This window comes from Littorina saxatilis, linkage group LG14 (assembly GCF_037325665.1).
Source record: "Littorina saxatilis isolate snail1 linkage group LG14, US_GU_Lsax_2.0, whole genome shotgun sequence".
NCBI classification, from domain to species: domain Eukaryota; kingdom Metazoa; phylum Mollusca; class Gastropoda; order Littorinimorpha; family Littorinidae; genus Littorina; species Littorina saxatilis.
Window position 1 is genome coordinate 30,361,299 of NC_090258.1, and position 13,403 is coordinate 30,374,701.

Here is a 13,403-nt window from a genome sequence, read left to right on the forward strand (position 1 = left end):
CTGATCTTTCATCACAAACTCACGGATATTGTCTGCAAGGAGGGCGCCATTTGCGTTTGTGCAAAGACTGTTTACGCCGGGTGAACGTTTGTGTGTGCTTGTGTGAATGGGGATGTTAAATTATAACAAACTTTCGTGTGACTTCATACAAAACATGCTTAGAATTGTGAGTGTTACTAATATTTGACTGTGAAGCTAGCAGGTAGTCAGTTGACATGTTTTAGCGTTACCACCGACCAAGTCACAAGTCGGTGTGAAGATTTAGGGAGGGGGGGGGGGGGGGGGGGGGGGGGGGGGGGGAGGTCAGACAGTGTCTTATACTGGGACTTACAGAGCAAGCTTTGGATGTACATATACGAGCTGTGGACTAAGGCTTTTTGTAGTCATATCTTAGTCACAAGTTAGTGTTCTGCGAGAGAAATTACGGTTATTTTGTTTTTGGAGCAGCACATCTCCAGACGATAGTATGGTAGATACCATGTACATCTTGAGAATGTAAGCGTTGGAAAGTGAGTTTGGGTTGTGGTGTGTATCCCTGGAAGGAAAAGTGTGAATGAAAATGGATTCAAGAAGAGTGATTAAAGGAAGTGAGACCGTACAGTTTGGAATGTGTTTTGGTTTGCTGTGGATGGTGTTGAAAGCTCATTCTGAATTTTTCTCTCTCTCTCTCTCTCTTTCAACACGCACGCACACAAATTTTGACATTATATGGACGGTATTTAAATCTCCCTCACACGTGAACACACACACATTACACCCATAATATGGATGGCATAAAACAAATGACACAAACAAAATGTATGGTGTTTAGCACGCACACACTTTGGCAGTGTTGCATGCTTGTACCAATAACTGGATAGAAAACACTTGAGGAACAGAATTCTTCATTTATTGCTTTTGTTTACATCAAATTCATGGTTCCAACAAGATAATGCTTGTATATATATATACCATTCACGGATGAATGATTTTAAAGCACTAACATCTTTGTCAAGTAATCTCCCTTAAATAAGATATTCGTATAGACAGGTGGTCGCTATGGAAAGGTGAATTACATGTTATATACAAGAGAAACTCATCTAGGAACCTTCATTGTGAGTGAAAGGTTGCACATACATTGTATGTACATAGCAAATATAGTGCCCCCCCCCCCCCCCCCCCCCCCCAATGTAAGACTTCCTCAATTTTGAGACCTTGTTTTCACAGACTTTCCGTTCATAACCTTTGTAAAATTATCCCCATTTTAAGACCTAATTTTCATTTTTTTTTTAGGTTTTACAAACTGGGTTTCAATGTAGCAGCAAGAACAAAGGGTCCGGTATGCTAACAGCAGATCACGCGTTGGACTACACAGTCCGGATAATGTGGGTCGTGTACGATCCATACTTTACAAAGAAGGATCAACGTAAAAAGTATGGGTCATACACGACCCACGCCATCCAAAGAGGGATAAACGTTTTGCCGCCTCTTTGCAGAGTATGGGTCGTACACGACCCACATCATCCGGACTGTGTAGTTCATCGTTTATTTGTTTGTTTACAAAGATAGTCTTTCAAAAGTTGGGCAATGGGATGGTCGTAAGGTGATTAGAGATTAAATGAAGTTTCAATTAAAAACTCCAAACAGTTTCAGAGATAAAGACGATTTTGTGAGGCTATGAGCATGAGTCGTCCACGACCACGAAGCAAGGTGAAGGTTAAGAAATCAACAACAGCTGATGTACTTTCACTTGATCTTGACCTCAAAAACTTTGTAAGGCATACAACAGCTGACAACACAGTACAACCATTACTGAAACAGTCATAAAAGGTGAGCAGAAAACAAGAAATTATGTTACGAATATGAGAGGCACCGTCCATAGCATTTTGAAGAATGAAACTTGAATTCATCACAGCAACAATTCTTCAAAACAGAATTCATTATTTAACCACTTGGTTTTTTTTGGTTTTTTTCTCAGAATTTACTTACTGTGTTACTGATAGACTTGATTTTATCGTCAACACATGGAGAAACATATTGATACATTTGTAGTTTCATATTATCAGAGCAAAAAGGTTGTGTGTTTTAATTATTCGCTGTTCGTTATGGCAGAATGTTGACCATTAAAAGCAACAGAGGTAATGGGTGAAATTGTAGAACAGTGGTTTTATTATTAATTGTATATATATATATATATATAGGTACATTAGAGCTATAGCTTCTATGTATGTTCATCTACATACTGCTTAATAAACAACAACAAAACATTCATGAAAGCAAAACTTTAAACAAGAAATGGAGAGAGAAATGCACACACGCACATACACACCAATAAATGGAATACAAACAAACAAAACAAAGTACTAATTAAACATTTATCCTCCCATCCAAACTGAGCATATTTTAATCAGCTTGAAGAAGATTTGTCACTATGTGAAACATTGACAAGGGAAATAACCGCTTAGATGCCAAGCAGTACATTTAAAAAGGGAGAGAACCACACAAAGAACACAGATGAGAAGGGATATAACCACTCAAAAAGAAGCATGAAAGGTGAAAAGGGAGACAACTACACAATCACAAAAAGTTAAGAGCTTGTCAAAAGGGTCATGAGAAAAGAATCTGTTCTTGCTGACAGAAATAAAACATAAAATATGATTTTTTTTTAAACATTACGAAACAAAGAAACTGCTATCTTATTCTTTGACAAACATGTTCAAATTGCTCATGCCAAACAAACAACTGCATATAATTATGGGTTCATCAAACAGGAAAAAAGAAAGTAAATATGAAAACATAATATAAACAACTAACAGACAAAAATCAACAACAAAACAAAAAGAAAGAGAGAGAGAGAGAGAGACGTCATTAACAACAACAACAACAAAATAAGAATAATAAGAAAACTGAAAATAAAACAGCGTACAAGAGAGCAAAGCACAACAGTATTATATGCACATAAACAGTTGTCAATCTGTTTCATATGTTCGACTGTGACGTTTCCGGTTGTTCTGCGCCTTGAATATGTGCGCGATATAAATTGCATAAAAAAAAATTAACAAAAATAAAATAAAAAAATCCCTGTGCTTAGAACTGTACCCACGGAATACGCGCGATATAAGCCTCATATTGATTGATTGATTTTTGTTTCAGCTAAGAAGATTCATAACTTTTCCAGTGCAACGCACATCCCAGGGTCAAATCTCCCTATGTCATGCGGCATGTGCTAAAAGATGAGCATTATATTTTCTGTCCCGTTTGTAAGACGATCATCAACTATGCTTGGCGGGTGATGACAAAAATAAGTTTTTCTGCTGCATTTTTTGTGTGCTGAGAAACAAAACAAAACAAAGAGAATTAGAATTATTTCACCATCTGCCGGCAAAGATTCCGAGCAACACGTTTGTCAATGTGCAATCCGCATTTCATCACAGTCAGACCGGCGGCCATGTTTGTAAACGACGCAACTTGAAACTGGGTCATTTTTTTTCAACTTCACTCAGTTTTGCTGCAGCAGGTAAGTTTCTTCCTCAAGGTCAGGCACCAAAGGTCGTGTCATCACTTCCGCTTTGCTCTCCTTCTCACGCTGAACGAGGTGTCGGCATAGCAACGCCACGAACTTGACAAGGACACAGAGGAAGGTGAAGGCCGTCAGACCGGCCATCAGAACAAAGACGGGCGAGCGTGTGCTGGGCCAATCCTTGTTGAGTTGCGCGGCGTGAAACAGAACGAAGCCGATGTAGGGCAACACCACGTATCTGTAAAGAGAAAATACAAAACAGAATGACATAATAATATAAGTGTCGCAAAAGCCGGAAATTCTAGAAAAGCAGCCAAGGCTTCTATGCCCTAAAGCCTCAAATGAACTTATTGGGCGAAGACTTCCCGTAGCTGGCTGCACGGAGCTTTGATACTCAGTTTTCCGGCGGGTAAAAGGACTTCGCGAAGTCGACTTCGGGTTCAATTTTCCCAGCCAAGACTTCTCTGAATCTGCCATCATAGGCATCTTAGTGGAAAAGCAGACCGTGCTTCATCAATAACGGCCCGTTTCAGGATGAAGTGGTCACATTCACCTTTGTAATTAGCCCGGTGATGAAACTCCACTAGCCGGCTCTGAAATAAGCGATGAAACCCATAATAACCTTTATCATAAGCCACTGACTATAAAGCCCAGAAAGGTATTTATCACGAGAGACAAAATCCACAATAACTACTTTCATTAATATCCTGTGCAAAACTCATGCTGGTCATCTGTTTAACGACCACCAGTAGACCTTATTCGAAGTGACCACTATGAGAATTGTTTTTAAACAAGAATACGGTAGGTTGTTGGAACGTTTTATTTATGATCCCGAACCGCAAGCCACATTCAGTACAGTACGTCGACCCAGTGGCCTTTTAAGCAGACACACAGACAAACACGTATGGCAGTACAGATAATGAATTGTCGACGAATCTCGCTTGCAAGATACAGATTGGATCTGCCAGTCGGTACTTTTCGTCTTGCTGTGGGGAAAAATACAGAGCAGTTTTGTTGGACATTTTTTCTTTTGATCAGAAATACCAACGGAAATGCTAGTTCCACTACCTGCCCATGACCCCCACCCTCCCTCCCTCCTCCTTATCAACCGGGCCCCTCTCTCTCTCCCTTGTGACCACAAGCCGTATTATCAACAAATACAATGGAACCCCCTTTAAGACTCCCTCCTTTTTAAGACCTTGCTTGTTCAGATTTTCTCTTCATATCCTCTGCAAATTTACCCCCAATTTAAGACTCCCTCCCTTCTCAGACTTTCTCTTCATATCCTCTGCAAATTTACCCCCAATTTAAGACTCCCTCCTTTTTAAGACCTGATTTTCGCAGATTTTTGGAGGTCTTAAAAGGGGGGTTCCACTCTACAGCCCAGAGACACTGACAGGGATCAGTTCTAGGCCCAGTTTTATTTGTACTATACACCACTCCTCTCTCTGCCGTCAGTCATGCAACACGCAGTCAATCACTACCTCTTTGCAGACGACACACAACTCCAACAAGCATGCAAGCCTACAGAAATCCAAGCGGTGACGCACACTCTCCAAAACTGCACTTCAGATATTAAATCATGGATGACAAACAATATGCTCAAGTTAAATGATAAGACTGAATTTCTTATTTTTTCTGGAGCTTCCTCTTCGACCACTTCCCTTCCAGCCTCCATTACAGTAGGTTCTAGTGACATTTCTCTCTCTGATAGTGCTAGGAATCTTGGGTTCATCATGGACTCCCACCTCTCAATGAAACAACACATCAAAAAAGTCTGTCAGACATGCTACTTTGAGATCAGAAGAATAGGTTCCATAAGAAAATTTCTCACTGTTGATGCCACTAAAACTCTCGTTACATCCTGCATTCTGTCCAGATTAGATTACTGCAACTCCCTTCTCATAGGCTGCCCTGACTCCACTCTCCAACCATTGCAAAACGTACAACACTCTGCTGCACGTCTCATTTTCAGAGCACATCATCGACAACCCTGCACTCCTCTCATGAGAGAACTTCACTGGCTTCCTGTATCTGAACGTATTAGGTATAAAGCTGCCTGCTTCTGCTACAATATCATCTCTGAATCGACACCTGCCTATCTTTCTGAACTGGTCTCCCTCTACACTCCCTCTCGCACCCTTCGTTCTTCTGATGATGCTCGACTTCTCGGCCGCCAAGGTCGCTTTAAACGCAAGGCTCATGGCTTCCGCATGTTTTCGTACTATGGACCTCAGTTATGGAATTCACTCCCCTTTCAATTACGTCACTCTCCGGGCCATCCATTTCATCTTTTAAGTCCAATTTGAAAACTCACTTGTTCCAATAACACTACGGATAGTTCCTTAGCATAGAGTCTGGGGATGTGAGATGTGCATGATGTCTTGTTTGAATCTGACAGTGATATCGATTGTATGATTTTTGTATACATGTATTGTTGTCACGCGCTTTGAACTTTTGATAAGGCGCTTTATAAATGCCCGTTATTATTACTATTATTATTATTATTATTATTATTATTATTATTATTATTATATTCTGACCTTGAAAACTTGTCAAAGATGGTGAGGTCACCAAGAACGTAGACAAACATGAGGAAACCTGCTGTGCAAAGATCCATCAGTGACCCAGTTCTCAGGGACACGTGACGCGTCTCCATGCCAAAGGTAAAAAAGTAGGTCAAGGTCAAGGCAGCATGGAGCATGATCCAAACAAAGAACAGAGCCAGAGGATTCTGCGCAAAGATGCGAATCTGAAAGCACAAGAATATATTTTCTTTTTTTAAAGAGTGTCTTAGATTTGAAGCAATGACAATATTCCGGAAATAGCTTTGTGAGGTGGGGTGGGCCTTTAACCACTTTACATGGTGACTCATTACAACTGTCTGATTTTTTTCTGAAGGATAGTTTCAGTTGACTACAAATACTCACAGCACATAAGTCGACAAATCTTTCCTCCTGCTGCATGATTGGTAGCACAGCGGTCAACGAACGGTAACTCTCGGCAAGGGCGATAAGCGAGCAGCCAGTGGACAACACGATGTTTAGCAGGGCGAAGATGAAGCTATGTCTGTTCATCAGTACTAGCCAACCAACCTGGTGAATTGAAAAAGAAAACAATAGAAATAAATAATATGAAGAATGAATGAATAAATAAATAAATAAATAAATGCATAAATGAAACGTGCTTAAAAAAAAGAGAAGAAAAAAGATTAACATAAAAACTAGTCAATAAATAAATTAGTAAATAAATAATCAAGAACAGCAAATGCTCATACGGCTCATCTTCGTCATACGTAATTTGAACCAGAAACAAATCATCTTCGTCTCTATCTCATCCAGCGTTAAAGAAAATGATGATTTGCTACTCACTTGCCCAAATCAACCGCACTGCAGCATTTATATTTGACCTGGATCAACCAGAATTGGGTCATGTGTATTAAGTCATCAAACCCTTGAAGTGTGCACAGTTTGAAAGCTCTAGCTTCAAACACACTCCCTTCCTTCCACATCCATCCATTTCCCCGCCTTTCCTCCAAACCCCTCCTCCCCTAGGCCATCCCAGGCCACCCCGCTACATTTTTTTTGTACACACATCATTTCACGGTTTTAATACTCAATAGGCTCACCTGCGTAAGGACAGCCAGAGAGATTAAAGAAGTGCTCTTGTGTGTACACTTTTCGAGCTTCTAACACCCCCCCCTCCCCGCCCTCATCCCATCTTTTCCCTCGCCCCCCCCCCCCCCCCCCCCGCCCTTCCTTCGCCAAATTTACTTCATATACACACAGTCATTTCACGGTTTTTATACTCAATAGGCTAACCTGCGTTAGGACAGCCAGAGAGAAAAAGAAGTGCACTTGAACTGGAAGGAGTTTTGGGTTGTTGTAGGCGGGGCCTAACGCTGTCCGTCTGCAGATGCCAGCCAATGAATAGGCCAGCCAGAAAAACTGGCACACGTAGACCACGCCCCAAATGGAAATTGACCAGGCGGCCAGCGAAACCGGAAGTTGGAATGGTGATGTATCATTGGAAGAGCCATCGTTCAGAATTTCAGGAATCACTGTAAATCAATTAAAGTGAATCAATTATCCAACAATTCATTCAAATCAATCCAAAAATGACCCCCCCTATGCACACAGACACACATGTGCGCTCACACACACGATAACACACACACACACACACACACACACACACACGTACGCATGCACGTGCGCACACAAACTGAGACACACACGCACACACACGCACACACGCACACACACACTGTCACGATCGGGTGACAGAGACCAAGAAAGTGTCACTCAGTGGAGTGCCTGTTCTTGGTCGATAATGATAGAAAGCGCCTGTGCGTGATATTGGACACAGCAAAGTTTGCTGACAGTGCTCAACGGGCACGGATGTTTTGAAACGCACGAGCTTCACAGTGCGGGTTTCTGCTATCATAGGGCTGACGGTTTTTCGCTGACAGCGCACACGGGATTTTCAGGGATTGAGTTTCTCGTGTCTTTTTTCTGCTTGGGGAGGCAGAATTGTGTATAGCTGGACTGGTTTTGTGACAAGGTCAGTCACGTGTATTTTGGCTAGGTTGTCTGACAGAGACACGAGTACGGGACACTTGACACCCAGCGGCAGAAGGGGAAGGATCTAATACAGTTTCTAGAGTATGATGGTTTTTCACCGAGTATTATATTCGGCACTCTAGGGGAACTTCCACGAGTTATTTCTTCTCTCTGCCACGTATTTTGCTGAGGACAAGTCGTCAACTTTCCTTCGTCGGCGATGGCTTTCGCATAAGGATTCGACAAGGGGTTCTGGACGTTTTTGGTCACTGTTGACGAACAGAGGCTGGTCCAGGGAGGAAGCGGACTTTGCTTCCATTGAGAGTACAATCATAGGCTTTTGAGGTAATAAATCATTATTTAACGCTGTTGATGAGTCTGTGTTGTGGAATGAAATACTCTCTGTTGTTCTTTCCAGGTTAGCGCATAATTTACTCTCTGTGACGCTAAAATACTAATCTGTATATGGTTTTTGCAGATAGGGAGAGAAGGACGGAAAATGGCTGTTTTGTTGTTGTAAAAAGTCCGTTTTGTGCAGGCCCACGTGCTCGATGAGATATTTAAAGATGACATGTTTTAAGGTGGTGGGTGAGGGGTAGCTGACATGTTTAGTGCACCGATGCTTTCTGTTTGCAGCCTTCGTTCGTTCGTTCGATCCGATTCGTTCGTTTCGTGTTCCTGTAACATCTGCACGGCTGACTCTGGCGGGAACTGTTGAGGCTACGCTAACCAGGAGACCGGCTAACCAGCGGACCGGCTAACCAGCGAACCGGCTAACCAGCGGACCGGCTAACCAGCGAACCGACTAACCAGCATACCGGCTAAGCAGCAGCAGCAGAGATAAAGCTAAGTGCACCATGTCGTACGCACCCCGTTGACCACCGTTGTCTTTTCGTATCTATGATTTCATTGGAGTAGTGACAACGTGGGGTGTGTGACACCTGCACGAACTAGAGCTTTTCGAACAGAACATTCGCATTTAACTATATTTACACGGGTTCAGCGTGTTCCTATAATTTTCTACATACTACTGGCATTTTGTCAGTGAACACTGGTTTTTTACGTGTTGAGAACGTAAAAGGAACATATTTTGAGTGAAGGCTCGAGGGAGGTGGAGAGTTTATACATAAACAGGCGTCTGAAACTTATACTTTTGTTGACTCTATTTAATTGTATGCCTGCGAGAGTGGGTCGTGGTGTGGTTAGTTAATTAGTAGTAATTAACCGGTTCATAATCACCTTGAGTGATATATTGAAACGTGACACATGGGGGCCAAGCCGGGATTTACTCAGTTAATTTCCAACTGATAAAGACCCACCAATTAAGGATAACTAAGAGCAGATAATCTCGTCAGTGCTCGACTTATTTTCTGCTTGGTGCTACCCTTTTTTGTATAGTTTTGATCATATACCACACCTTAAGCGATTCACATCTTGCAGGAAATGTAAATTGTAATTTGTGAGTTATTGTATGCGCTAACTGTGATTACCTCCCTTTCCTTTGTTTGTGAATCTTTGTTGTTGTACGTTCATAGTTTTCCGTTGCAGAGAGCTGAGCAGGGTTAGCGGATTTGTTATTCGTTTTACTCAGTTTTCTCTACATTGTTGTTTCGCATTCTGTAAAAGGTTACATTTTTACCGTCTTGTTTTACTTGGATTTTTCTCCATATTTTGACTTTGTTGGAATTTTGGGGGGGAAGGGTCCGAGGACTTCTGTCCTAACCAAGGCTGTGGGAGACACTCTGTTTCACCGCAAAAAGCAGCCGATAAAGTAGGCCACGGCTGTGGGAAACACTTTGTTTCACCGCAAAAAGCAGCCATAAAGTAGGCTACGCGATTTGTTCTACACCGTTTGGATTTTTCTTCTGCATTTTCTGGTTGCGGGATTTTTGTATCCACCGCTTTCATCACCGCGTGTTCTAGCTATAGCTGCGTTAGACTTACTTTTGTGATAAAGCTTTGCTAAACTAACCATGGCTACAGGGGGATCTCCTACGAAGAGATTAACTTTTGAGACTCCTGGTAGCGAGGAACAGACAGAGCGAGACGCACGCGTTAGAGCGCGTAGTTTGCTTAAGCGCAAGGAGTTAGAACGTAAGGAAGACATAGAGCGACAGACGAGAAAAGAAGAGCTTGACAGACAAGAACGACAGGCCGAACGTGACAGACAGGACAAGAAAGAGAAAGACGAACGAGACAGACAGGAAAAGAAAGACGAACGTGACAGACAAGAACGGAAAGAGAAAGATGAACGAGACAGACAAGAAAGGGAACGACAGGCCGAACGACAGGCCGAACGTGACCGACAGGATAAGAAAGATGAACTTGAGAGACAAGAACGACAGGCCGAACGTGACAGACAGGACAAACAGGCCGAACGCGATCACCAGCTAGAACTAGCTAGGCTACAGGCCGAGAAAGGTACGCTTACTCAGGCTAGCGCGCCGACGTTTGTTGCCGACCGTACGAGACTGCCAACGTTCGACGATGACAAGGACGAGCTCGATGACTTTTTACGCCGGTTTGAGCGCATTGCATCCGACCAGAAGTGGGAAGAGGCCACGTGGGCTAGCCGCCTTAGCACCTGCTTGAAAGGACGCGCATTGCAGCTCTACAACGCTTTGGAGGACGACGAGGCGAGAAACTATCAGGCACTAAAGAAGGCGTTACTCCAGCGCTTCAACCTGACTGCGGAAGCCTACAGACGACGTCTGCGTAACAGCAAGAGACTGAGCGGCGAGCTGAGCCATCAGTTTGTGGCACGCCTTAATCTCTACCTGCGGCGCTGGGTGGAGATGGCCGAAAAGGACTGGACCGTCGACGACCTTGCCGACCTCATTGTCATGGAGCAACTGATGTCCAGCCTGCGACCTGAGGTGGTGACCTTCGTGCAGGAACACCAGCCAAAGACTACTCAGGAGGCAGCCGACTGGATCAGAGTACACGAGGACGCCCAGGCGATCTCCGGCAAATCTTCAGGCTCACGGCCAGGAAAATCGGGAAATTCGGGTTCTTCAGGACCCAAGGACGGGAAGGACGATCAGGGACACAAAGGATCAGGTTCCAGAACTGACATCCAGTGTTACTACTGCAACAAGCGGGGCCACGTGAAGAAGGACTGCCACAAGAGACAGGCTGACCAGAAGGGCGTACACTTTGTTGGCAGCGAGGAGTTAAGGGACGTCACGAGCTCATGCACCATTCCACAACTCTGCGTTCCGTGCTCCAGGAAACATTTTCAGCCCCACTGCAACGTCTACGTTAACGGAGTGAAGGGCGAAGGTCTGCGGGACACAGGGGCAGACATGATAGTGGTTCGGGCGAGTCTAGTTCCAGCTATGGCCTACACAGGAGACAGCATCAGGGTGAGAATGGCCGAGGCATCTCACGCTTACGACTTGAACACGGCAGTGATCAAGGTCGTAACACCCTTGTTCACGGGGACCATTGTGGCCGTCGTCATGGACGATCCTCCATGCGACCTGCTCATTGGAAACCGGGTTCAGTTTGTGGACGGCGTCACCAGGGAGGTTCCCGTTTATCGGTCTCCCGACGTCATTTCAGTGCTCACGCGGGCACAGGCGGAGCGAGAGGACAAACCTCTCAAACCCCTACCTGCTGCACGAGCTGCCCTGGGGAACGTGACCCCCGCGCTTTTCGCGAAGGCTCAGGCATCTGATCCGACATTAGCGACTCCTCGGGAGCACGCGAAGTCGGGGAAGGTGAAGCTGAGCGGGAAGCATGGGAGGTCAAAGTTCCTCAGGGACAAGAAGTTGCTCTACCGGGAGTTCAGCAACCAAGAAGGTACATTCAAACAGGTTGTCGTGCCTCGCGAGTTTCGCGAGGGTGTCATGGCAACGGCACACGACTCGATTCTGGGAGGTCATCTTGGTACCAAGAAGACCACGGATCGTGTCTGGCGCCACTTTTACTGGCCAGGCATCTGCACGGATGTCCGACGTTTCTGTGCGTCCTGCGATAAGTGCCAGAAGGTGGTTGCCAAAGGAAGGGTGAGGAAGGTCCCCTTAGAGAAGATGCCGCTCATCGACGAACCCTTTCGTCGGGTGGCAGTGGACATCATCGGGCCCATCTTGCCTGCGTCTGAGGACGGAAACAGATACATTTTGACCATGGTGGACTACGCTACTCGATACCCAGAGGCGATCCCTCTGAAATCGATTGAAGCCACGCGAGTAGCTGAGGCTCTGGTTACTATGTGGTCCCGGCTGGGAATTCCATCAGAGGTACTCACCGACAGAGGCACGCAGTTCACGGGAGGAGTGATGGCGGAGGCAGCACGACTGCTATCACTGGAGCAGCACTTCACCACTCCTTACCATGCTCAGTGCAACGGACTGGTGGAGAGGTTCAATGGCACCTTGAAGACCATGCTGAGGAAACTAGCTCAGGAGAAACCACGCACGTGGGACAGGTACATCCCAGCATTGCTTTTTGCATACCGCGAGGTTCCTCAGGAGAGCTTGGGCTTTTCCCCATTCGAGCTGTTGTACGGCAGACAGGTACGCGGTCCCATGGCTATCCTGCGTCAGGCTTGGACAGACGAAGAAGCTGACGAGGAGGTGCAGACGACAGCGACCTACATCGTAGAACTCAGGAACAGGATTGAAGAGACCTGCAAACTGGCTCAAGAGAACCTGGGGAGAGCAGCACAGCGTTATGCGCGAGGATTCGACCGCAAGGCACGGCCGCGCAGCTTCAAGATTGGAGAACGGGTGTTGCTACTTCTACCTGTCAAACACAACAAGCTACAACTGCAGTGGCAAGGACCTTTTGAGGTGACAGCGAGGGTGGGCCAGAACGACTACAGGATCATGATGCACGGGAAAGCACGCCTGTACCACGCCAACCTGCTGCGCGCCTACATAGAGAGGACTGCCTACGGGGAGAAGAACAAAGACCAGAAGAACAAAGACAAGAAGACAGAGAAGGTTGCAGTTATCAGGGGTGAAACGAGGGGTTGCTCGTTCTTGAGGACGACCTTTCTGTCTGGAAACAGACCATCAACCTCTGCAATATCTTCAGGTTGCAAGGTTGGCAAACGCCAGACTTATGCGCTGGGCGTTGATCCTCCAACCGTACCAATTCACGGTACGCGTCATTCCGGGCGCCAACAATGTTGGAGCTGACTTTCTCTCTCGGGCTGTAGAGGAGAACATGACTGTGAGCGAAACCGAGGTTTCGTCTTGAAGAGGGGAGGTGTGTCACGATCGGGTGACAGAGACCAAGAAAGTGTCACTCAGTGGAGTGCCTGTTCTTGGTCGATAATGATAGAAAGCGCCTGTGCGTGATATTGGACACAGCAGAGTTTGCTGACAGTGCTC

General features: G+C 45.1%; 1 protein-coding gene across 1 annotated transcript in view; it reads right to left on the bottom strand.

Annotated features, from left to right (window-relative positions):
• Positions 1-867: 867 nt before the first annotated feature.
• The window catches only part of LOC138947543 (uncharacterized), a 19,142-nt gene continuing 6,606 nt past the window's right edge, over positions 868-13,403 (bottom strand). The window contains exons 3-6 of the mRNA XM_070319033.1: positions 7,321-7,559; positions 6,430-6,594; positions 6,043-6,251; positions 868-3,737 (exon numbers count right to left, since the gene is read on the bottom strand). Coding sequence (XP_070175134.1) covers positions 3,479-3,737; positions 6,043-6,251; positions 6,430-6,594; positions 7,321-7,559 — 872 coding nt within the window. The 3' untranslated portion in view covers positions 868-3,478. The remainder of the gene's footprint in view (positions 3,738-6,042; positions 6,252-6,429; positions 6,595-7,320; positions 7,560-13,403) is intronic.